Raw genomic sequence first — 24,474 nt, 5'->3', positions numbered from 1 at the left:
AGCTCCAAAGTAAGCTTGAAATCTTCATAATTTTCACCAAAGCTGCTGCCAAATAGAGAGAGCACTGTCTAAATTGCTCAGATACTTTGGTAATGTGTTGGTGCTGAAAAAAAGGCCATTGTATTTGTGGAATTTAGACGATGTGCTGGAGCTTGCCTAAATTTATTGGTAATCAAAAACAAGATATTACCCAACAGTGGGTAACTGGGACTTCTGTTTTTGTCGCCACAGTATCCAAACAGGTATTGACGTTGTTTTACTTTGACTTATATGAATATTTAGAAAATCTGTATCTGTATCACAACATCCGTTATCTAGTATTAATAGAGAAGTTAGAACAGTCCAAATCTTGAGTTCAGTTTCTTGTGACACGTTATCTGCTCTCTGTCCTCAAGATAGAACGATGTATCCCTATAAATCAGCGGTTGTGTGCATATTATTCTGCCCTTGGATTGGTGAGCAGAAACATGTCAGCCCAGGGAATCAGTAAAGATATTTTATCACATACATTATCAGCAGTATACAAGAGGTCATGGTGATAAATGTTCCCAAACACCGCAAAGAAAGCAATAAAGCGCCTCCTCTTCACTCTCCCCGAAAACACAACCTGAGATTCTCAAACTCAACCGGCCTCTTCATGATCCCGAGCAAAATCCTTATCTCACTGTAAACAAGTCTGCCTCTTCACAACAGATGAACATCAACAAAGGAGCCCCTGGCTGCTCTGAACCATAAACATGCTGCACAAAATGGCTTCCCTCTTCTTCTCAGCGCCTTATAAAACCAGGGCTGGGTCCAAATCGTCCTGTTAAGTACACAGTGCATTCAGAGAGTATTCAGCCCTTCACTTTTTCAATTTTGTTATGTTGCTGCCTGATGCTGCAGTCCAGAAAAGTCCTTTTATTCTCATTTATCTACACTGAGTACTCCATTGTGACAAAGTAAAAACAATTTCAAATTAGAAATGTTTGCAAATGTATTAGAATAAAAACTGGGGTATATCATTTGCATACATATTCAAACCCTTCACAACAACACTTGAAATTTAGCCCCAATTTATCCCATTTCTCTGGATCTTTGCTGAGATGTTTCTACAACCTGCTTGGACTCCACCTGTGGTAAATTAAACTGATTGGGCATGGTTTTGAAAGAAGGCCTCAGAGCTGACAATGCATATCAGAGCAAAACCCAAACCATGAGGTCAAAGGATCTGCCTGCAGAGCTCAGAGACAGGATTGTTGTGTGGTGCAAGTCTGGGGGTGGCTACAAACTCTTTATAGTTTGGCACAACCAGGACTCTTCAAGAACAGGTCGCATGGCCAAACTGAGCAATCAGGAGAGCAGGGCCTTAGTAAGAGAGGTGACCAAAAAACCAAGGGTCACTCTGACTGAGCTCCAGAGTGTGTGGAGATGAGACAAAGTTTCAGAAGGGCAACCATCACTGCAGCCCTCCATTGATCTGGGCTTATGGCAGAATGGCTAGATGGAAACCTCTCCTCAGTGCAAAACACATGAAAGCCCACTTGACTTTTTATTTGGAGTTTGTTTCAAAATAAAAATTTCTCTATTTCCCCAAGACCTCTGGCATTTATGTCAGGTTCACGTCACATAACATCATCTTCTCCGTGCTGGTGCTCCTTCATTTGCATTTGTGCTTTGGCCCACCTCGTCCTTCCATGCTAAGGCCAGGGAAGCATGCCACACCCAAGTTTTGTTGAGCGTACTCACCCCGGTCAAACATAATGGACTTCTAACTCAAATGCATCCAGGCATGGTAAGAATTGCCTAGTGTGAGGTGCACCTCTGAGACTGCCACTCTCATTTCATTTTCAGTGTCCAGATATGATTTGGTTTTTGTCTTTATCTATCTCACTCAGGTAGGATGTTGCAAAAGGGAAGAGTGTTTCCAGGGCTCTTTTACCTTTTCCACTCCAATCCAAAATGCTAAAAATGTCTTGGACACATGTCTGGAACCTCATTGTTGAATCTGAGGTGACATCAGTGATTGCTCCTCTTTGGCAGTGCTGAAGTCATCAGCTGGTGTTGCTTAGCCTCGCTTTGCTGCACCCCCCTTTTTATGATGCCAACCCCCACTGGGGGGCACATGGCCAACTTTGAAACCACTGCCCTAAAGGCACGTAATAAAACACATTTGCAGGCTAGTGAATTAAACAGTTAGCGGGGACAAAGGCTGTGACACAGATCTTGAATCTTCCCTCATGTATGTGTAGAGGTGTTGAAAATATTTTTAGTTTTCTGTGAAATTCTACTATCCATTATTTTTGATGCCCAGCCACTGATGCTATTTTCATTGTGCTACAGCAACGATGACATTGTCCATGTCCAGAGTAGTGTCAGATTTTTTTTTGTTTTCCCAAGAAGTGCACAATATAGTCCACAGTGAACCTCACTAGATAGTGAGTATGTAAGAAGTGTGTGATTTTGGACGCAACCCAGTATTAAATTCTTCTCAGCCTTGGATGGTCCATCATTTCAAAGAATCTTCTGATTGGATAAACAGACCTTTATTTTAACTTTCAACTCTCTCAGCTACTTCCAGCAAAAGCATCTCAGTCCTCTCAGCTCAAATGACTTTCTTTTAGTTTGTTTCTTGAAGATTTGAGCAGGGCGTATATTCTATAAAGCTCATAAGACATCGTGAAATGGCTGCTACATTGTATGAGTTAATGGGGATTGCAGGGCCAGCTGCCAGACTGAGAGAAAGTAATGGCAGCCTGTTGTGGCAGTCCTGTAAGCACACTGGAATGCCTTAATGAGCCCTGTCAATATGTAACCATGTAACACTCTCATGCAGATAATAAAGGGTAATCAGAGAGGAAGTAACACTTATGGAAAGCTTTCAATTGTCTCTGGATGTGGGCGTAACTTTCAGATCTGATCTTTTGTTGCAGCTCTTTGTACTTTCAATTTGAGCGACACTTGCCTTTGTTGTACGTGTGAATAAGGGTGTATGTTCTCTTTGTGCATGTATGTGTGGCTGCCGTCATTTTTATTTAGTGTGTTTGTGAGCGTGCGTGTGTGTGCCTGTGGTGTACCAAGCAGAAAAAGTAGCAAAGCCACTAACAAGTTAATAAACTCCAGCTGGGCTTTGTTGTGCTGAGGACTCAGGCTGCAGAGCTGAGCACATTCTCCGCTGCATAGCTCACACATCTTCTCTTCAAACCAGAAAATTAACCCACAGCCTGAAGTCCTGGGTTTTTTTCTTGATGCAAGATCAAAATTAGCCATGTGAAAATATTCATACTTAATGCTTTCTTTAAGGTTAGTTCTTAATTTCATATTGGAACCCTTACTCTGATGTAACTTGTATTCATATTAAGGTTCAAGGCGAACTCCTGTAACACAACTTGCTAGTCCCATTTTTAACTGTTACCCCTTCACCTCAGTTTTGAGTGCCCCTTGCCTTCTCTACAAAATGGGATATCTTTCAAGTTCCTGACATGTCATCAGTAGTCATTGACAGCCTTTATGTAAACAGATGCAACAATGGCACTGGGCTTGTTTGATTTCGACAGGACAAAAAATTTATTGAAACAGCATTAAACCGTGATACTAGATTGTTTTTGTAGTTTTCAAAGAGGCTACACATTTGTACACCTTTGAAGCAGCTGTCTTGATAATCCTCAAGGAAAAGGAGAGATATACCATGTGCTCTCGTTGTGTGGTAAACTCCAGGTAAAAGCCAGGTGCTCTTGAGGAATGATGCGTAAATTGTCAAAAAAGGGCAAAGCCACCTTAAGGACTCTAGTGGGCTCATAGGGTGAAAGCACATCAGATAAATAAGAAGGGGGAAGGCCATTAAGAGCTTTGAAAACCAATAGAAGATTTTTAAAATCAATTCCAATTTAATGCAGAGACCTTAAAATCAGTGTACTGTGTGCTCTCTTTCTGGATTTTGTCAGCATTTGTGCAGCTTTTTGGAGCAGCTGTGCTGGGAAAGAGGCAGTATGACTCATGGGTTGTCCACAACGAAATGCTCTCTTTCAATGCTTCAAAAATGAACATCTACAAAATGTTCTTGTGAAAAATGTTTAGAATATGCTATAAGAAGGTCAAACACTTCAAACTATTGATATTAACAGGCCCATTCAAAATTGTAATCCTGGCGCCTGGCCTTTTCTCACCATTGCATGTTTTCCTGTAATATAAGATCTTTTTTATTGCTTTTGTTTATTGGAGTTGGCAAGGACAAAGCTTCAAAGCAGGACCTTCCAGTTTTTCTTACAGTTGCCACACTTCTGTGACAATTGAGAATAGTTTGATGAATGGATAGAAGTGATAAAAACAAGAATAACTTTCATAATAACATAAAACCACACCCAGTATGTAGCTACTCAAAAATGTGGTCCAGTCAGTCAAACATGAGAGAGGCCAGGTGTAAGATCATCTTGCTGAAATTGTTGTAGAATTTTTTTTTTTTTTTTTTCTAAACTGGGTTAGGAGGTGGACTCATTTGCCATCTTTGCTAAAACCAATCCAGTGTAATGAAATTCAAACTACCATCATGCAGATTGTCTTAGTCAAAAATGCTTACTTTGAATTTGTGATATTTTTAGAAGCTGCATTTTTTTGTTTTGTAATTCTGCCACGTGTTTCATTGTTTTTCCACCCCGTTTATTTCAGCAAAGACAGAATACACACACTAAAATCTTAGCCAAACACAATAAAAGTCAGCATCAATACAAACCTAGCATTTATTGTCATTAGCCTATCGATTAACCTGACAGGAATTTCCTTGACAAAACCCCTCAGTGTAAATCAAGTCATAAAGCGGGAGCCCTCTGTATGTTTTTGGTTGTTTCTCTCCACTATAAACATCATCCTTTTGAAGGTCAGTTCCCCATCTGTCACTCTGCCCGCCATCTGTCTTTCCAACACACATTTCTCATTATAAGACAATGTAAATAGTGGATGGTGCAGCGGGGGCCGAAACCATGCAGCATGAAGGACTGAGAGTCTCCAAGTTTTCAGGCCGTACGGTCACTGCAGCAGGGCTTTTTATCAGTATGGTAACACCTTCAAGTAACTGCTGACGACTACAGCATTAATTCAGGACAGGTTTTATTCATTTCATAGCCGGAAACCAAGTCCACAGTCCATCACAAACTGTGCTTCTGTCTTTTGATGGCTGCAAAGAGTTCTGATCAGCATTGATGTTCAGCATTGATAATTTATTGTTAGTTTACTGCATGGGTCATGTGGTTCATAGCGCTTATATTCACAGTTTCACTGTCATTATAGAGCAGAGGTCAGAGTACTTGCTGCTGCACAAGTATATATCAGTAATTACAGTTCTGCTCATTGCATCATCAGTTTTTAGTTGTATTTTAATGACACTGAAAAGACAATTACACTGGAGATAAATGGTGCCCTTCCATATGTGTTGTTAAAGGAGGTCAGTCCAGTAATGAGCTACTCTCATACTTGATTAAGGAATGACCTGGCTGACACACTCTACCACTGTTTGCGGTCAGGTCAGGTGGGTTCGGCACCTTGCTGCGTCAACCTTGGCCCCCTGATGGCCATCATCCAGTGCCGCACCTTGTCCATGCCCCTTCCCTTAAGGTTTCTTCCCAGCTGACCCCTCCATGATGCATGCAGCTGCTCCCGAGGGTCTGGTCCCGCCCACAGGGTCCTGGGGGTGCTGAGTATGCAATGAGTTGGATTGATTCCAGGAAAGCATGCTAGGTGCCTGTTGAAGCACAGCTGCCTCTCCTGTATCCAGTATCTGACCCTCCCCATCCCCCTCCCATGGGTATGTCAGCATCAGACATGCGGTCTTGCTAACGATACCCACAAATGTGCCGAAGAGTCGTCACAAAGGAGTCCAGCTGGCACCTCTTGTCATTAGCCAGCGTCAAGGCCTCACAAGAGTATAGTAAGACCGGGAGGACCAAAGACCGAAGACTCTGGTTTCCATCCTCATGCTCGGATATTCTAAGTGCCACACCACGTTGCCCAGCAAACCAATCGTTCAATGTGCAAGGCCAAGTCCATAGTTGATCTCAGCCTTGCAGTTAGCTGAGGGGTTTACAATCAGTCTTTACAAGTAATTGGCACCCAGGTGAGACTGAGGTTAGAATAACTTCTTTATGGGGCACAGATGGTCTAGGAGATTAAGGCGCAACCCATGTATGCAGACGGCCCAGGTTGGAATTGGCCTGTGGCCCTTTCCTGCATGTCCCTGCTCCCTTAAAAATAGCCACAAAAATCCTAAAAGTAAATATTTAAAAAAAGAATTGCTTCTTTAATGACGTAAATAAAAGTCCATTGCAATATTGAACAAATAGAATCCATCAGTTTATAATGATGGCAAACTTTGCACTTTAGCAGTCAAAACGCTTTTCTTCTTTTTTTTTGTCAAGATTTATTTTGGGGCTTTTCATGCCTTTATTACATAGAGAAGGACGGTGAATAGAGTTGGAAACAGGAGAGAGAGTGGGGAGAGACATAAGGGTAAAGGGCCACAGGCTGGATTGGAACCCGGGCCGCCCGCGTACATGGATAACGCCTTAGACCACTATCTGCCCCCCCAAGCAGTCAGTGCCCTTTTGCCCTTTCAGGATCACACCTGACCTAGACAGTGACTTCCTGGCATTTATACGAGAGTGGTTGTCAAAGCAGCACCAGCCACAGGCAATACAAAACACAATAATAAAATGATAATATAAGAAAACTCCGTTATGGCTATTAGTTATGATATCATGGTGGACATTAAGGCAATAATGCAACTTTTTCTGTCTGTGGCTTTTTGTCAAAGCAAAGAAGCAACGAGAATTCCAGAGATAGATGCAAGCAGTATGACAAAGTACTGTTTAAAAAGTACAGAAGTGTTTGGGAAGTCATACAGTGATGATGAGTGGTTTAATTCCTGCTTCAGACATGACACTTTGATGTGTCCAGTGACAATAATCTCCAGCCTCTCAGTGGCTGGTAGTGTATTTATGTCACATTTTAGTATCGGCTCAGCTAGCATGGAACCTCGCCAGTGGTGATACCAAAAAAGGAAGCTGAAATGGAAATCTACAAACTGAGAACAGTTGAGACGAGCCACAAAAAGTACCACAAGTCTACCTTGTTCCAAGTCTTGAACCAGTGAGGCTTTGGAACACCATGCATGTGGACCTGAGAGGCTCCAACACTGAACCCTCTTCAAATCAGGTTAAATACTTTACTTTTCCAGCAGTTTATGGTTTGATTTCATTGCAGGCATTCAGTTATTGCATTAGATTGCTATGATCTGTGTCAATGTACATATTGTGTGCAGTTTTTTTTTATTCTCGCCTAGAATTTGTTTATGGTAGTCTCACTGTGCCGGCTATGATGATGTTGCCATTGTTTAGCCTCAGAATGTGGAGCAGATTGTGTTGCCCTGTATATGAAATGTGCAATATAAAGTTTGACCTGACTTGATTTATGAAATAAAATTACAGATGAACCAAAAAAAAGTCTAAAAAATATTTTTACAATTTTTTTGTGAAGTTTGAAACACAGACTAATACAGGACATGCAATGTCAGTAATCTAGATACCCTGCGGCTACGCTGGAAGCCTTTCAATATTGGCCTTAGGCTGTTTGGGTTTAATGGTAGTCAGATGGTCACTGATTGGAAAGGAAAAGACAAGACTTGCAGTCTGAAAAAGGCTTCTTTTTTCTCCCCAGTTTGTCTGAGTATGCTATATGTGATCACACTGTTTAATATTGCCATAAGTAAGTCAGTCAATTTTATATGATACAGCACCTTTCATAGAGCAAGTCACAAAGTGATTTACAAAACATTATAATAAAAAAGCAAAAACAACAAAATTCATACAGTTAACTAGAATAAAACACAGACACAAGTGTACAAAATTACATGAAATGGCCAAAAGCCAATTCAACAAGATTTGTTTCCAGCTGCTTTTTTAAGCCTCAGTTGATACTAAAAGGAAGGGAGTTCCAAAAAGTCGAGGCCACAACCTCAAAGGCCCAATCAGCTTTGGTTTTAAGTAGACCCTAATTTGAGGACCTGCGGGTTCTGCTGGGAAAGAAGGGATGGAGCAGGTCAAAGAAACTTCAGGTCACTGATTGTGAAGGACTTGTGGATTCAGAATGTGACTGGAAGCCAATTTAGAGAAAATAAAATGGGTGTCATGAGTTGCTCTGCAGGAACCTGATCAGAAATCTAGCAGCAGCATTCTGTATCAACTTTAGTATGCCATCAGAGGAGTGTTGAGGCAGGTAAAGAGGGAATTACAGTAGCTGAGGCATGAGGACACCAAAGCATAAATTAGCATTTCTAACTCAGCTTGTTAGACAAAAGATTTTAATTTGGCTATGTTTCTTAACTGATAAAACAATGAACGGGTTAAGGATTTGATATGTTGACTGGCAAACATTATCTGGTCAAAAATTACTCCAAGATTTTTCAGATTGGATTTGACTGTAGAAGAAAGGAGCCCAATACACTAAGCAACCTTGGATGCTATAACTACAGTATATGAGCGTGCTAAACAAAATTAAAGGAATGCAAATTAGATTAAACACAGTTTTTGAGCCAGTGGTGTTTCACAATGCACCTGTGCATGCAACATGTTCCCCCTGAACCCAGAATAAATCAAGCAGCATGTATCCCCTAACTAAACCAGCACCAAAAATCAGAGGTAATAAGATGGCAATCTTGACTCCATCAAATGTGAAAATAGCATGACCATTGCACACAGGCCTCTATCTCACTAATTAAATGTCTGAATCTTGAGTGGGAATGCTTTGGTTATGTACCTACAGTGATTTTTTTATATGTTCCAAAAAAAAATCAGTCTTCTGCAACCTGTATTTTAGACCTACTCCCAGTGCTGTAAAGATAGTATTTGGAAATAATTGTGTAGCCCTTCTTCAGAGGTTGTCAAACATCCTTAAGTTTATGTCAGAGACTCTGCATGCATCTTAAATTATTAGAGTTAAAGAAGCCACAGCTGGATTTTGATTTTCGGGTTAAAGAAAGTTTGTATGAGTGTGTGTGAGAGAGCGGAAGACATCCATGAAAGCTCATTTCAAACGGTCTCATATCTCTCCTCACCACACACATGGAAGCACCAGAAACACTTCAACCACCGGAGAGAGAGAGAGAGAGAGAGAGGGAGGGAGTGAGTTATGGAGCGATGGAGAGATGATGAGGGAGAGAGAAAGTGAGAGAGAAAGAGAGGACATAGTGAGAGAGAGTGAGAGAGCACTTTCTATTTATAGCGCATGTGCCCGGAGAGGAGGAAGACTGTTGTTCGAAAGCACACTCAGTGCCTGTGATTTTGTTCTGCAGTATACAGGCTGCCTCTTAAAGATGCATGAATGGAAACATTCTTTATATATTTGCAATACAAATGAAACACCGTGTGGGTGGTAAGATGGCCATTACCATGGAGATTAATGGATGTTTGAAAGGCTGATGAGAGGAGGTACGTGATTGGTCCAGCAATCATTCATCCTCCACATCGCCTTACATGGAGAGAAAGTAGCTTCATTTACTTTATACAGCAGACTGTCTGAGTGTGTTAGCACGCGTGTGTGTTTTAGTGTGTTATAATGCATGCACACAGTGCGCGGCATGTGTTGTAAGCTGTCACTCACTGACAGTTCAGCCTGATTAAAGCGCCAGCCATGATTCATGACAGGTAATTCTGAAGCTCATCATCCCCCTCACTCACTCAGCCTTCAGGCCAAAAGATTCCCACTGAGATTCAGCAATTAGGTTTCACAAAATATGGCGTGCATGCACAAAGAGAGAACTAATTTAGTTTAACAATGGTTACACTGGTAGTGCATGCTCATGGTGCACCGCTCACTCTCGTGGTGAGGGCTAAAAGCTTCCTCTCAGCGGAGGACATTTTAGTTGGTTTCATTTTGTGTAACTGAACAGTTTCCTGCAGAGACTAGGATCTGCCATTTGTCCTTCCTTCAGAGATGGAATAAATGATAAGCATTTATTAAACTCTGTGTGTCACTGACATCATTGCCAGTAAGAGTTAACTCTAAGACTGCTGGAAGTTTGATGATAAGACAAGATAAGATGACATAAGGTTGGTAAGATAATACTTACTTGTCCTCAAGGGGAATAAATAAAGTATCTTGACTTGCCAAATATTGTGCTCAAGTACAAACATCAGGAAGAACAAATGCAGTTTAGGTAGGACAGCTGAAGATAGACAGGAAACATGGAGGGGGGCATACGCCAAACCGCCTTAATCTCGGCTAACTTGTTTGTTCATACAGCCAGTACTTACTGCTTATAAAGCCAGATTTTTATAGTAAAAAGAGGTTCTTGTTGCATTATAGGCAGTTTTTTATTGCCAAAATATCAGTTATAACTATCAGAAAATTTCACATCTGCCAATAAATTTTAAGCTTAATTTGTCCGATTAAGATATCATGTGGATAATAACATGCATCTCTACATTCAAAGAATGAAACTTGAACAAGAAACCTTAGAATAAAAAAATATCAAAGGCATTGTTAGTGCTATTGCTCCACAGCATGAAGGATCATGGTTCGCTTCCTGGTCAGGCTTTTCTGTGTGGAGTTTGTATGTTCTTCCCCTCTAGGTACTCTGGCTTCCCCCTTCCCACCAAGAACAGTCTCGTTAGATTAATTGGGGACTCTAAATTGGCCATTGGTGCAAGTGTGAGCATGCCTGGTTGCCTGTCTCTTTATATCAGCCCTGTGATTAACTTGCAACCAGTCCTGGGTGTACCCCAGATCTTGCCCAGTGACAGCTGCCCCGTGACCCTTAACGGGATAAGTGGTATTGATGGATGGATCTTGAAGGTATAAAGTCACACATGTTATAAAGCGTAAGTAGTAAACTCACATGCACAATTATGTCATAGATAAGGATTTTGCTGTATCTTCCAATCCTTTGCTGTACTCTAATCCTTTTGAGATAAGAATGGAAAACTATGGGGCCAGATGAGTGAGTGTATGCATCATAATATGTAAACTCTGCCTCCAGCAGATCTCAATCAAAACAATAACAAAACGTGACAAGTAGAGATGTCCTGCTCATTCCACCCATTCCAATTCTTATTCCTTTTTGTCTGTTTAATAATAAACTGGACCCCAAAAGATGTATTTATTTCATAGAGGAATATCACAGGAGTGAGAACAGTTAAGAGTAGCCTGGTTGGTGCTTCAAGGAATTAATGAATGTTGTTTTTTGAATATCTTGCAGTGTGAACCAGGAAGGCCACTCTCAACAGCTCTCCCCCCTCATTATCATGGTTTATTAATACACTTTATGGAATGAGGTTCTAGTGAAAGGTCACATATGATAAGAATACACTTTTCAGGCTTTTCTGAGACAAAAATGTGCCCCTGGCCTGTCCACAATCTTCCACAAGAATCAGAGACCCCGCCCCCCCCCACCCCCTCTCCATTTTTCAGAAAATGTGTGCTGAAGCAAGCCGTTCTCAGATTTTTCCCCCATGATGTCATGTGAGGATTTTGGACCGCCCTCGGTTTGCCCTCCCTGCTTAGAGGAAAGTTCCGCCCTCCTCTTCCTGTCCTCCTCAAGAGAGCCACATCCATTAAGCCACATCTATTTCCTGGGATGGCGTGGTCAATGGTGGAGTCAGACAGCTCATTAACATTTAAAGCCACAGACACAGAAACAGCTCATTCTGAGCAGGGCTGAAACAGGGGGGTTTTTAGACATGCAAAAATCCAATACTGGAGTGTTTTTTCAGCAACAAACTTCACAGACATGTTTTGGGAACCTTTGAGACCAATATAAACTTGTCTTAAAAGGGTAAAATATGTGACCTTTAAAAAGACCTCTCTTTTCAAAATAAGAAGTAAGCAGCAAAGATAGCCGATGCTAATCAGGAGGTCTCTACAGGGCTGGGAAATATCTGGTGTTGTCACACTGGGCAGATGATGAGAGACTAATCATGGTGCATCACAGGAAAGCAGCACAAAGCATGAATGAGGTACAGCAACAGAACAGCAGCTTACAGTAGCAGGTCTTGTGTGTTTATGTTGCAGTCTTTGACATAGCATCCAGTTTATCCACAGCAACGATAAACATGACTATCAACTCTGATCGACCCAAGGATGTCTCAAAGCCTAACTAAGAAAAAGATCCAACACTGTTCAAAATACTGGAAAAATGCTGTATGCACCTTTGGTTTGACGGTGTGTGATTAACCTTGTTAGTTTTGTCAAAATTATAAACTGTCCATTAATATGGATGTGCTTTCAACTAGAAAACCATATTTTTAAATTTATTTTTATGTACCTATGATAAATCCACAGTAAAGAACCAGACCAGTCATCTCTCATTGATCTCAGTCTTTATACTAAGCTAAGCTAATCCCTCCCTCACCTTAAGCTTCTGTGAAAACAGACATGAGGGTGTCTCTTATCTTTTGCTCCAACTCTCAGGAAGAGTAATAAATTAAGAAATATTTCCACAGATTTTTAAATTTTATATAAAAATTCAAAACCGTTGTAATTACAGCTCACAGCTTCTTGTTTCTTTCTGACCTCATTCTAACGTGTACACACAAACTTTATTTCTCGTCTTTGTGAACTTGCTGTCTCTTTAAAGGAGGCTGGGTTAGTAGCACCAGTTATTTCCAGCACCTCTCAGTGGGCCTAAAAATAGAGCACACACACAGGCGTATGCACACGTTTTCTTCTTCTTCACCCCTGTGTGAGGTGGTCTGGTTTTGTCATCCAGGTGTTCTTGAGTTTTTCCTAATTTGATGCCTACCAGGTTCACATTATGTTTGTGCAGGAGACTCCCAGGGATACTGCTGTGCACACATTTCTCCACCTTTTGTTCTTTATTTTATGCAGATGTTTTGTCAGGAGGTTAAACCCATAATTAACTCAATATTTTATTAGACATTTTCTCTTGTGTTGCTGTCTTAGGGCAACAGTTTTTTAATAGTTTGCCAACATTTTGTTGCAGTTTAACTTTGTGGAGTTTACCAGTCATTAAAAATCTCTGTCCTTTTCTCTCTGTTTTTGTCTGCAGCATCAGACAACAGCCAGAGATTTCAGGAGACATGTTTCGCCTTTGCATTAACGCCACAGCAAGTCCAGCAGATCAGCAGCTCAATGTAAGATGAACATGACTCCATTAGTGCAGGACTCTTTCATAAATTATTTATAAATGTGCATTCCTCCTGCAGATGTGTGGTGATAAATTTGTTTCTGTGCTCAAAGGGACATCTCGGGGAACAAATGTGACTTCTCGGTTCAAGTCCAGCTGCGGTTTTGCCTGTCAGAGACAAGCTGTCCTCAGGAAGATCATTTTCCTCCCAATCTGTGCGTGAAAGTCAACGGGAAGCCATGTAACCTGCCGGTGAGGAGCTCTGCTCTAACAACCATCTCGCATGGTTGGGTTTTTCGTGATGAGTATAGGAACTGAAAAACAATGACTGTTCATTCATTTTCTTGTCTTTTCCAGGGTTATCTTCCTCCAACCAAAAACGGCGTTGAGCCCAAGCGGCCCAGCCGGCCCATCAACATTACCTCACTGGTCAGATTGTCCACCACAGTTCCTAATACTATTGTGGTGTCGTGGACCGCTGAGATTGGAAGGGTGAGAACCAGAGTGTCACAGTTTTAAGATGAACGAGTGTTGGCTGATTGAATCCCCAGCTCTAAGAGTGTGCTTGTTTTATATCTTTCTTATCACTCTTCACTGATGATGTTCTGGTTTAGATGTGTTCAGGCCTGCCCACAGGATTGGCTGAGCCCCTGAAAAACCCACCGAATTTGCCGTCCCAAGTTATGATTAAATTACAATGTCAGTACATGTGTGTTGGACGAGTAGCATAGGTGCTAGCATCCTGGCTAAAAGTTACATCATTTGGAGCAGAAAAGTTTGTCAAACTATTATGGATCTGATGTTGAAATTGTTTAACCATGCCACTGTTTAACTAATTTCAACACTTTTTCCACATATTTTCACCACTTTATTGCCACTTTTTTTTATCCTTTTTTTAATACTTTTTTGCCACTGTTAACATCATATTGCCACTTTTAACCCATTTTCACCGCTTTAGTTGCCACTTATAACACCTCATTGCCACTTTTAATCCATTTTCACTACTTTTTTTTTAAACTCTTAACAACTCATTACCCCTTCAACCAATTTTCACTGATTTTTTTGCCACTTTTAACAACTTCTAACCACTTTTAACCAATTTTTCCTGCTTTATTTTACACTTTTAACACCTCATTGCCCCATCAACCAATTTTCCCTACTTTTTTGCCACTTTTAACCCATTTTCACTGCTTTTTTGCCACTTTTAGTACCTTGTCACCCCTTTTAACCCATTTCTGTCAATTTGTTCCAACTGTTAACATCATATTGCTCCTTTTAACTCATTTTTTTCGTCATTACCACTTTTGACCCATGTTCTCTACTTTTTTGCCACTTGTAACCATTTTTGCCATTATTTTTTAAAACAATTTTCAACCATTTTTTCTCATTTTTTACGTCATTTCTCAATCATTCTACTTTTTTCCTCTCAGTGGTCAAAGTTTCTTCCCTCTTTTTTGTGGCATGCTGATAGCTGATATCAGTTTCAAAAGTTACTTCAGTGTTCCTTCCACATTGTTATCATTACCTAAAAATGTACTTCTGTTTTAATGAAATGGGTTTACATCTTGAAAAAAGGCAATATTGTACTAAAGGAGTGGTTCCCAGTGGCCAGGGCCCCCTGGGGTTTGGTGTATGTTGTCATTTTGGAGTGAAAAAGGAGTAACTACTGCTAGGCAGATCCATAGCAACACTCCACCTTTTTGCATCAACCTACCTCTGTGAGGTAGGTTTTAATGCTGTCAATTTAAAAAAAAAGACAAAAAAACAAATCAAAGCTGGACACTGAAAATGAAAGCTAGCTGACAGTAGTCACTGACACTCATTACCCTTTAGCTAAAATGAAGCCAGTTAGCTCGTCTCAGTGCTGTTTGATACAACAGGAGGCTGAGAGGTGAAAGAAGATGAGGGATAAAAATAATAAGAAATAAAGCAAGAAGCTGCATAAAAGAAACAATCTGATGGTGAGGTATAAAAACCTGCAGATGTTATTCATTTAAAAAAAGTGAAGAGAATCTTCCATGAGGTTTAAACAGAGCGGAGCAAGAAAAGTGTAAATCCATAATTTCATGGAAAACCTGCCCATATGTATGACAATATTTGCTCAAAATATTTACTGAGTGACGTTAAATTAGTCTCTGAGCAGCAGAGCTTTGAGTGACCTTGAATCACCTCCTCTTGTGTTCGGCCCAGAGCTCAGGCACCACTTAGCACAGTGTGAGTACATGTGGAATTTAAAGTGTTTCTGCATTATTCTGACATTTCTGTATTCTGTCTATGTGTGTCTACAGAGTTACTCCATGGCAGTGTACTTGGTGAAGCAGCAGTCCTCCACAGTGCTGTTACAGAGACTACGAGCTAAAGGAATCAGAAACCCAGACCACTCCAGAGCTCTCAGTAAGGACTTAAGTCTCTTTTTTTCCTTTGTTCATAAACTCAGAATGCAGGATCAATATTTAAAGGCCAGTGTTGACCTTATTAGTCTGCAATGTGTTCAGCTGCCATGACAGATCTTCTTTGGAGACAAAATCCCTAAAAGATTCAGTGTTTTTATGATTGCTAATATATTCCTCTGAGTCGAGACAGGCTACACACTCAGCTTTGGGCAGCATAACAATCCCTAGTTTTATTTATCAGTCCCCGGTGTCTTTCAACCATAGACTGTATATCAGGATGAAATAAGCATCAGCAGGATTGGAGTACAGCCAGAGTCAGGGGTCTACTAACTGACCGGCTGCTGGGCATAAACACGCCTCCATGTTAACAGATGGTATAGGGGTCAAACTTTAAAGGTGCTATATGTAGAATTTTCACACTGAAATGTCTAAATTATTTAAAAGCAACTACTACAAATGGTTGTTACTTCAAAGACCACTACAAAAGTAGTCTGGAACTGTTACTGAAAGCTGGCGTTTTTTTACTGCTTGTAGACATTTCCAAGTCCAGTTGGGACGCAAAGCTTCACTCTGCCCACCCCTCCTGCTTCAGCAAAACTTCAGTCGATAAGTCATCAGGCAGCTCCATCTTGCAAAGCTCCAATCTAAACATTTGTGCACGGTCTGAAAAGGGACCTGACTAATGAGTGTCATTCAAGAAGAATGAGGCAGATGCTACGTTCTAGGTTTGGTTGTACTGGAGGTAGATAGCAGTAGCTTCTGCCAGTGTAGCAGAGAGCCAAACTAAAAGCTTTTCTTGGCAGGGAAGATGTTTTAGCATTTTTCCAACCGGACTCGGCATGAGTTTGATCCACCAGCAAGCTCCACTATTCATTACTAGTGGAGCTGCTCACACATGCTACCTCATTTTGCCTTGTTGCTCTGATTGGCCCATAATGAATGTGACAGACAGAACATTTCGTCCATCCCCTTCCGAGAATTTTCTGAAGTCCTGCCCTTCCCAAAGGCTTTGTATGGGAGGTTTCCCTAATTAACGTGAAATATATCCTTTGACATGGCTGCATGACATCATCTATCTGGCGTGATGGGTTAAAACATTCTGGGATCACAGTGTGACCCAGGAAGACCATTTTTAACAGCTTTTTTGCCTTTTTTGGTGAATTTATCATCAAACAATATTGGTTTATGGTTTGCTAAATACACCTTATAGAGTGCAGATTCAAACATGAACTAAGCAGCAGAGGAGAGAGTTGCAGCAACATTTTTGTGGATAGCTATTTCATGAGAAAATAGACAGTATGTACACTCTAAAAATACACTGCACTTTCCTTAATTAAATTAGTGAAACATTTGACATTCTAAAATATTGAGTAGATTTCAAAGCTTTGGGATTAAGTAATATAAATCATTAATAATGAGTAAATCTAACTTATATTTTCAATTATGTCTGCACTGAGTGGAAATGTCTAATATTTTTGGTTCTTAAAACTAATGATTTTTCATAGTTTATACTCATATATTATTGAAACACACAGAAATTATTACAGATATTTAAACAATTTAATCTGTCAGTCAAACCATCATTTCTTTTCATTGAATCAACTTACTTTATATATGTATATTTCAGTCAAAGATTCATGTTTTATGTTTTTCTCAAGAATATTGATCATTTTAACCCACAATAATGATGTTCATTGGTTTTATGAAGTAAGAATAAGTTAGAATACCTTAATATAACTGTTACATTTACTCAGCTCTTGAATTATTTTTTAGGGTGTTGTGCCATGACTTATAGCTATGTCAACAAACGTGTTACCTTGCAGCAATCTCAGCTGGATTAGCAGAATACAGGGTGGATGGAAGGGAAATAGGGATGCACAATTCTGGATTCGCGCATATAACAATATTTACCAAATAATTTCAGGTGATCCTTATTGATACAGATATCTAAATGTATTTCAGACCTTAAACTTCAGTCCTTAAAACACACTTAAAAGTCTAAGGGCTGATGATGAATAAATTAAAAGACTTAAGCTGATGAAGGTCTGTTGGTCCAGCCTAAAACTCCACAAGCTTACTCTCCAGCCAGCCCAATTTTCAAATGATATAGGTAGATTTTTATAGCCAAAACACGAGTTGTGAATATCAGCAGAAATTTTAATATTTGCTGATACCAGTATCATGCCCACAATGTTGTGCATCCCTAAAGGAACCCAATAACATAAGTAAATTTTACAATTCAGTGGTGAAACTTTCCATAACTATGAGAGTCTGCTCCAAACAAGAATCTGTTCTGCTGTGGTCTGCACCAACCTGAGGGATCTTTGCACAACATGTCAGCACCTGTCAGAGGGATATTCTGGCTTCATTTCAGGAAAATAAAAGGAGACTAAGAATCACAGTCCATTTTAATGTACAATTAATGCTTTTAACATGTGATGTTTATATATTTTCAACTTGGAATTTACTCAGCACAGTCCCTGGATGATGTCCTTAATTTTGCAGAGAAAGGGTTGCAATCTGGGCAAATTTAATCATACACTGTTGATCTAAATATAACCTATGTGTGCGTTTGTGACCCAGTGATGGAAAAAGAGTGAAAAATTTGCTTGGAAATGTTATTCTTGAGGACAGTTCTTGATTCTGTGTATAGTGGATGTTTTGAAATTGAAAAGCTTTAGGTAAATTCAGTTTTTTGTCCCTCAAATTTTTGTCTCAGGTTCACATAGATAACTTGGTGGTGGTGTGTTCAGGAGAGTTTGAAACTGTGTTATGAGCTAGGGAGTCCTACTTTAGTTACCCTTCACAGAGCTTGTTCTCTTTTGGTTTAAATGTTAACCGATTTAGGGGTAAACAGCTTTACACTTTGAATGAACAGCAAATGTTAAACATACTTTAATATCTATCAATACATGTTTAGGAAAGTGGATTTGGTGAACTCTACACTGCATCAAGAGCTCTTATGTGCTGCTAATTCAGGACCATCCTGAAAGAAGTGAAAGAATAGCAGTCTGAAGTGGGAAACTTAACCTTACTCTCTCTCTTCTCTCTCTCTCAAACTGTGTGTTTTACTTTTCTCCCGCAGTCAAAGAGAAACTAACCGCAGACCCAGACAGTGAAATAGCCACGACCAGCCTTCGGGTGTCACTGCTCTGCCCGGTAAACATCCTTCTTTTCTTCAGGAATTCCTGTCAGTCATGCCAAGACATGTCTGTCCATTTTTTCTTTTTCTTTTTTTTTCCTTGGTGCTTGTCTCAACATGTCTGTGCATCTTTATGTCTGTGCACATGAGCCACCATCCTTCTCATCTCTAATCATCTTCACATGTATGCCCCCTGTGATTGTGACATTTATACGTCGTCTATGCTCTCCATCCCTGCTGCGTGTTTACATGTATACGTATATATATCTTTATGTGCTCTTCATGCTATGACTACATATGTGTGCACACTCTGCAGCTGGGGAAGATGCGGCTGATGATCCCATGCCGAGCACTGACATGCTCCCACCTGCAGTGCTTTGACGCCACACTCTACATCCAGATGAATGAGAAGAAACCCACCTGGGTGTGTCCTGTGTGTGACAAAAAGGCCCCCTATGAGCATCTCATCATCGACGGGTATGTCATCCAACTCCCCATATTCATATTGTCAATATGGAAATAGTGTGAAGGATGTCCTTTCTGGATGTTGAGGGGGGGCGGTCTCAGGGCATGTCATGGTGTATAAACGCAGTTGTGATGTTGAAAAGGTATCAAAGGTAACAAGCAAAGAACCATCAAGCTTTTGGTTTTATATTAACGCTACGTGCCATTGAACATGTTTTCAAACACAAAAGTAAAAGAGCATTTGCTCTCTGGTTTTGGGACACATCAGCATCAAACCAATATGCAGACCCTTCCAGGGTTATTATAGTTAAACTGAAACTAAAGTGTAAAAGTCATAGATGAAACTAAAATTGAATAAAACTACATTTTACAAAATAGAAAGCTAACTAAAATAAATTGTGCACTAACAAACTAAAATGAAAAAAAATGACTCAGTAAATTAGACAACTGTATCTTATAGGCCATGATGTGTTCAAATGTCACAAAAAAATTTAGCTGTAAACATGAGGAATGTGTTTGTATTTGAGGGATATAAAACTGATGTATCGTTCAGGACTCAGATTGATAAGTATCAAGAAGGGTATCAATATCAATAAAAATTAACAATCTTTATCTCTATATGTGACTACAGAATAACAAACTTCTTATTGTATAAGATTTTTTTTTTTTTTGCCTTATCGTAGAGACATGAGAGTGAGAGAAAAAGGGGGAAGAGAAAGTGAGTTGTAACTACAGGTCAGGAGCCAAAGGACTGATTTGAACCTGGGCTGCCTGTGATGAGGATAACAACCTCAGTTCAATCAGTGCAGAAACATAACCACTCTGCCACCAGCACCCTTTAAACAGGCTTCTAACTTAGTTTAATGTGTTAATGAGTGAGCCTTAGAGGTGCTGGTCCGTGAAAGTTTTCTCCTAGTACATGAGCAAGCCCTACTGATTCCTTGTGTCTGTTCCAAATTAAGGCACCGACAAAACTGATAGAAATATTTTTGTCATAATTTTATCAAAGCAATACAAAAACATTATCTTCATACAAAAAATATAGCAAGTTGAAGTTGTATTTTACTGAAAGACACACAAGTTGTTTAAATGTCATCATGTTCAGCCTTTTATACGGTCCAAAAACAGTTTTTTTTTTTTTCAGTAGATAATTAACCTCTTTAAGCCTGTTGTATTTTGATACATACTTTTATGATGCCTCTATCTAGTCAATATGATCAATAAATTACTAAAAAACACTTCTGAATACAATCTGATAAATGATAAAAAATGCCAGTTATTATCAGTTACCAGAAACACCTAGCGTATCAAGTGAGATGCAAAAAATCTATATGTTAAATTTCATGGAAATTTTTTGTTTTTCTTTTTTATTTCAGTAGAAATTTAAATAAACATTTCAGTTCCAAAAATGAGAATTATCTGGCTACAATATGTGTTTTCAGGCTTTAAGGGATTAAATTAAGTTAAATTTTACATGAAAAAAGTTTTACTTATTTAGAGCTTTACAATAACACAATTAGGGCATTTACCATATTATCTGCATGACATGGGTATCAGCAGATGCAAACATTTCTGCAAATATGTGGTTAGTCTGCAGTGCATTCAGAACGTATTCAGACCCCTTCACTTTTGTCAATTTCTTTATGATGCAGCCTGATGCTACTGTCATTTAGATTCATTTATATTCTCATGAATCTAAACTCAGTACCCAATCATGACAAAGTTAGAAGAGAATTTGATTTATTTATTTATTTATTTTTTGGCAGATTTATGAAGAATTAGAAAACTGAAATGTCACAAGTATTCAGAAACTTTGCAATAACACTTAAAATTTAGTTCTAGTGCACCACCTGTTGTAAATGTAATTGATTGGATATGATTGAAAAGGCACAGACGTCTCTATAGAAGACCTCACAGCTAAAATGATATCAGAGCAAAAACCAAGCCATGAGGTCAAAGGAACTGCCTGCAGAGCTCAGAGACAGGATTGTTAAAAGGCACAGATCTGGGGAAGCCTAAAAAAAAATCTGCTGCACTGAAGGTTCCCAAGAGGACTGTGGCACAACCAGGACTCTTCCCAAGAGCTGGTTGTCAGGCCAAACTGAGCAATCGGGGAGGAAGGTCCCAGAAATCCTGTGTGGAGATGGGACAAAAATCCAGAAGGACAAACATCACTGCAGCCCTGGCTTTATGGCAGAGAACAAAAGCTTCTCCTCAATTCAAAACACATGAAAGCCCTCTTAGAGTGTGCAAAAACTCTATGATAGCTGAGGGAAAAAAGTGAAGGGGGCCTGGATACTTTCTGAATGCACTGTATATCTGCCTTCAATATTGGCGGTATGTATGAATACATTTGTGGACTTTGAGGCAGGATCAACAGACCTGCGTCAGCAGAGGTCTTTGTTTTTTTTCATCCTTAGGCTTAAAAAAGTGTTCCAAGGATTGAGTTGTGTTTCTTTGTTTTTCTTTGAGCTTTAGAATGTGTTTTAAGGACTGGAGTTCTATGTCTGAATCACCAGATATCAGCAAAATCAGATCTCTTAAATACAGTACAAAAGATAATATTACACAAAAGAACAAGGCGATGGAATAAAGCTGAAAAAAAAAAAAAACAGAAATTAATATTGAAAATAGATAAAGATTTAAAGAGGGGTAAAAAAGATAACCACAGTGCCATAGATCCCCTTTGGAAGAAAGCAGATAAATTCTGTTTAGAGTCACAGAATAAACTGTGCAATACTAAAAATGTGTAAATAATGTTTGTAAACTTGCCTGCATGTAGTGAGTGTATAAAATAAAATGAAAGACTTTTATTGGAGTTTTCCTCTTAGACATGAATGAGTTTTATGCAGAGAGACCTTTGCAGAGCAGTGTTGACATTAGCCTGTTTAGAGTAAACTTTGTTTCTAAGAAATCATTAGAAGTGAAGGGTCTTTTCCACTCTCCTCTGTCTTTATTTAAATAAAAAAAAAGAAAAACACTAAAATTCTGTGTGTTTGTGTACGTTGTCTCGGCTGTGTTTGTGCATGACGTGTGTGTTTGTTTCAGGCTTTTCGTGGAGATCCTGAACAGCTGCATGGACTGTGACGAGATCCAGTTTAAGGAGGATGGCAGCTGGGCCCCCATGAGGTCTAAGAAGGAAGTTCAGGAGGTCTCCTCTGCCTCCTACAATAACGGGCTGGATGGTGAGACGGGAAAAAAAGAAAGGTTTCTTTTCCATGAAGGCAGTGAGAGAGAGAGCTGGGAGTAATTAAATGAGGATTAAAGAGACACGTAAGAAGAGAGGGAGCTAGTGTATACATCCCCTCCCCTCTATGTTTATGCATTGACAGTTTTAATTTGGTTAGGCATCAATCATAAAGCCATAGAGTAAACTGCCTGTCTCCATAGTAACAAACATGCTGTATCTCACACAGCAGCAAGGGAAATTCGTCAATGTTGGCTGTCATCAAAGTAGTGTTTTCATTTTTATTTTACAGTCTCAGAAAATCACAAAGTTCTAAATTAAAGTTCATGTTGGTGCTGTTCTGCAGGTTCGTGTCGGACGTCTGCGAGCTCAGATCAGCGGAGATCCTCATCGTCCAGCCACAGCAACAGCGACAGCAGCAACAGCAAAAAGGTGGAGGTTATCGACTTGACGCTCGACAGCTCGTCAGAAGATGAAGGACAGGATTCACCCCCTCCGCCGCCACAGCCTCCACTCCCTCCTCCACCCAAAAGAGCGTGCCCCTCTTTGTCCCCGACCTCACCGCCCATCATCAACAAAGGGTCAGACACAAACAACACACACATACAAGGCTATGATTACATCTATCTCCAAGCACATTTTTTGTTGCTTTAAATATGGAAATAAGGCTCATTTCATCTGCTCACAAGGGCAGTTTTTTTTATCTAGATGGTAAATAATTCATGAGTTTAAGCATTTTGGCTCACAAGTATGTTTTTATGTTTTATATTACATCAACAACATGAGGAAGATCTCAGTGAGGAGGCTCTTCATCTTATCTCCTTTTGAAATTTAAACTAGATGTATAGATGTACAGTGCCTATAAAAAGTGTCCTCCTGGATGTTTTACGCTTTTGATTTTATAAATTAATCATGGTCAATATATTTTGGCTTTTTAGACAAACATGAATGTCAAAGTGACAATAGATTTCTACAAAGTCAAGTCAATTAGATGAAAAAATTGTAATATAAAATAAGTGTTTGCATACATTTTCATCCCCTTTAAAGTGACTGACCTAATTCAACCTGGTCTTGAAGGTCCAGCCACAGGTTAAACAGTATTGGCACATGTAAACCTGCCTTGATCAGGCCGTCCTAACAAACTGAGGTACTGTGTCAGAAGGAGACTAGTGAGAGGGGCCACCAAGACACCTGTGACTACTCTGAAGGACTTATGAGCTTCAGCATCTACATACAACAGCCATTGCCTGGGTTCTTCACTAGTCAACGCTTTATGGTAGAGTGGCAAAGAGAAAACTCAGATTAAATCTGGACTAGAGTTCACCAAAAGGCATGTGGACGACTTCATGGTCAAGTGGAAGAAAGTTCTTTGGTCTGATGAGACCAAAATGGTGATTTTTGGCCATCAGACAGGATGCTATGTTTGGCGGACTCCAAATTCTGTACATCAATACAAACACACAATCCCCACTGTGAAGCATGGTGGTGGCAGCATCATGCTGTGGGAATGCTTCTCAGCAGTCGGCCCTGGAAGGATTGTAAAGGTAGAGGGTAAAATGAACATGGCAAACTATAGGAAAATCCTGGAGGGCAATTTTTTTCTGGTGTGCAAGAGAACTATGGCTTGGAAGAAGATTTATTTTCCAGCAGGATAATGACCCAAAGCATACAACAAAAGCTACACAGAAATGGTTCGAAGACAACAAGGTGAAAGTTCAGGAGTGGCCGAGTCAAAGTCCAGGCCTCAATCCAATAGAGCATTTGTGGCTGGACTTGAAAAATGCTGTTCACACCTAATTCCTGTTCCAAATGACAGAGCTTGAGCAGTTTTGCAAAACTTGAACAGCCTTACCAGCTGTAATGCTTTTGTTATTTTCATAACATGTAAAACTGCGTTTTTCAGCATAGAAGAAATCTGCTACAGTTCAAGTACAAGTTCATTTCTATAAAGCCATTTTCACTCATCAGCTCCTGATGTTTTACATAATTTCCAGTCATTCAGACTGTGATATTTTCAGGAACTTGCCTCTCTTGCACCTTTTCATGGAAATTACCTGTGACTCACTCGTCATCTTGACGTCGTCTCAGGCAATTTTCATCAGTTTTACCTGCTGCATTCACAAACTGGCTCACCCCAAATTCATGCTGACCTGCTGGGGAGCTGGCTGGAAATTTGTCT

At 39.8% G+C, this 24,474-nt stretch overlaps 1 protein-coding gene across 4 annotated transcripts in view; it reads left to right on the top strand.

Annotated features, from left to right (window-relative positions):
• LOC121507855 (E3 SUMO-protein ligase PIAS1-like) overlaps positions 1-24,474 on the top strand; it is a 116,662-nt gene that overhangs the window by 73,723 nt on the left and 18,465 nt on the right. For all 4 annotated transcript variants that reach the window (XM_041784229.1, XM_041784237.1, XM_041784223.1 and 1 more), the window contains exons 3-10: positions 13,031-13,115; positions 13,222-13,360; positions 13,466-13,600; positions 15,397-15,502; positions 18,587-18,660; positions 18,960-19,120; positions 22,157-22,293; positions 22,642-22,876. In XM_041784229.1, the coding sequence (XP_041640163.1) occupies positions 13,031-13,115; positions 13,222-13,360; positions 13,466-13,600; positions 15,397-15,502; positions 18,587-18,660; positions 18,960-19,120; positions 22,157-22,293; positions 22,642-22,876 (1,072 nt within the window). The remainder of the gene's footprint in view (positions 1-13,030; positions 13,116-13,221; positions 13,361-13,465; positions 13,601-15,396; positions 15,503-18,586; positions 18,661-18,959; positions 19,121-22,156; positions 22,294-22,641; positions 22,877-24,474) is intronic.

Source organism: Cheilinus undulatus, linkage group 1 (assembly GCF_018320785.1).
Source record: "Cheilinus undulatus linkage group 1, ASM1832078v1, whole genome shotgun sequence".
Lineage (NCBI taxonomy): Eukaryota > Metazoa > Chordata > Actinopteri > Labriformes > Labridae > Cheilinus > Cheilinus undulatus.
The sequence above is the reverse complement of the archived record's forward strand: the minus strand, read 5'-3'. Positions and strand labels throughout refer to the sequence as shown.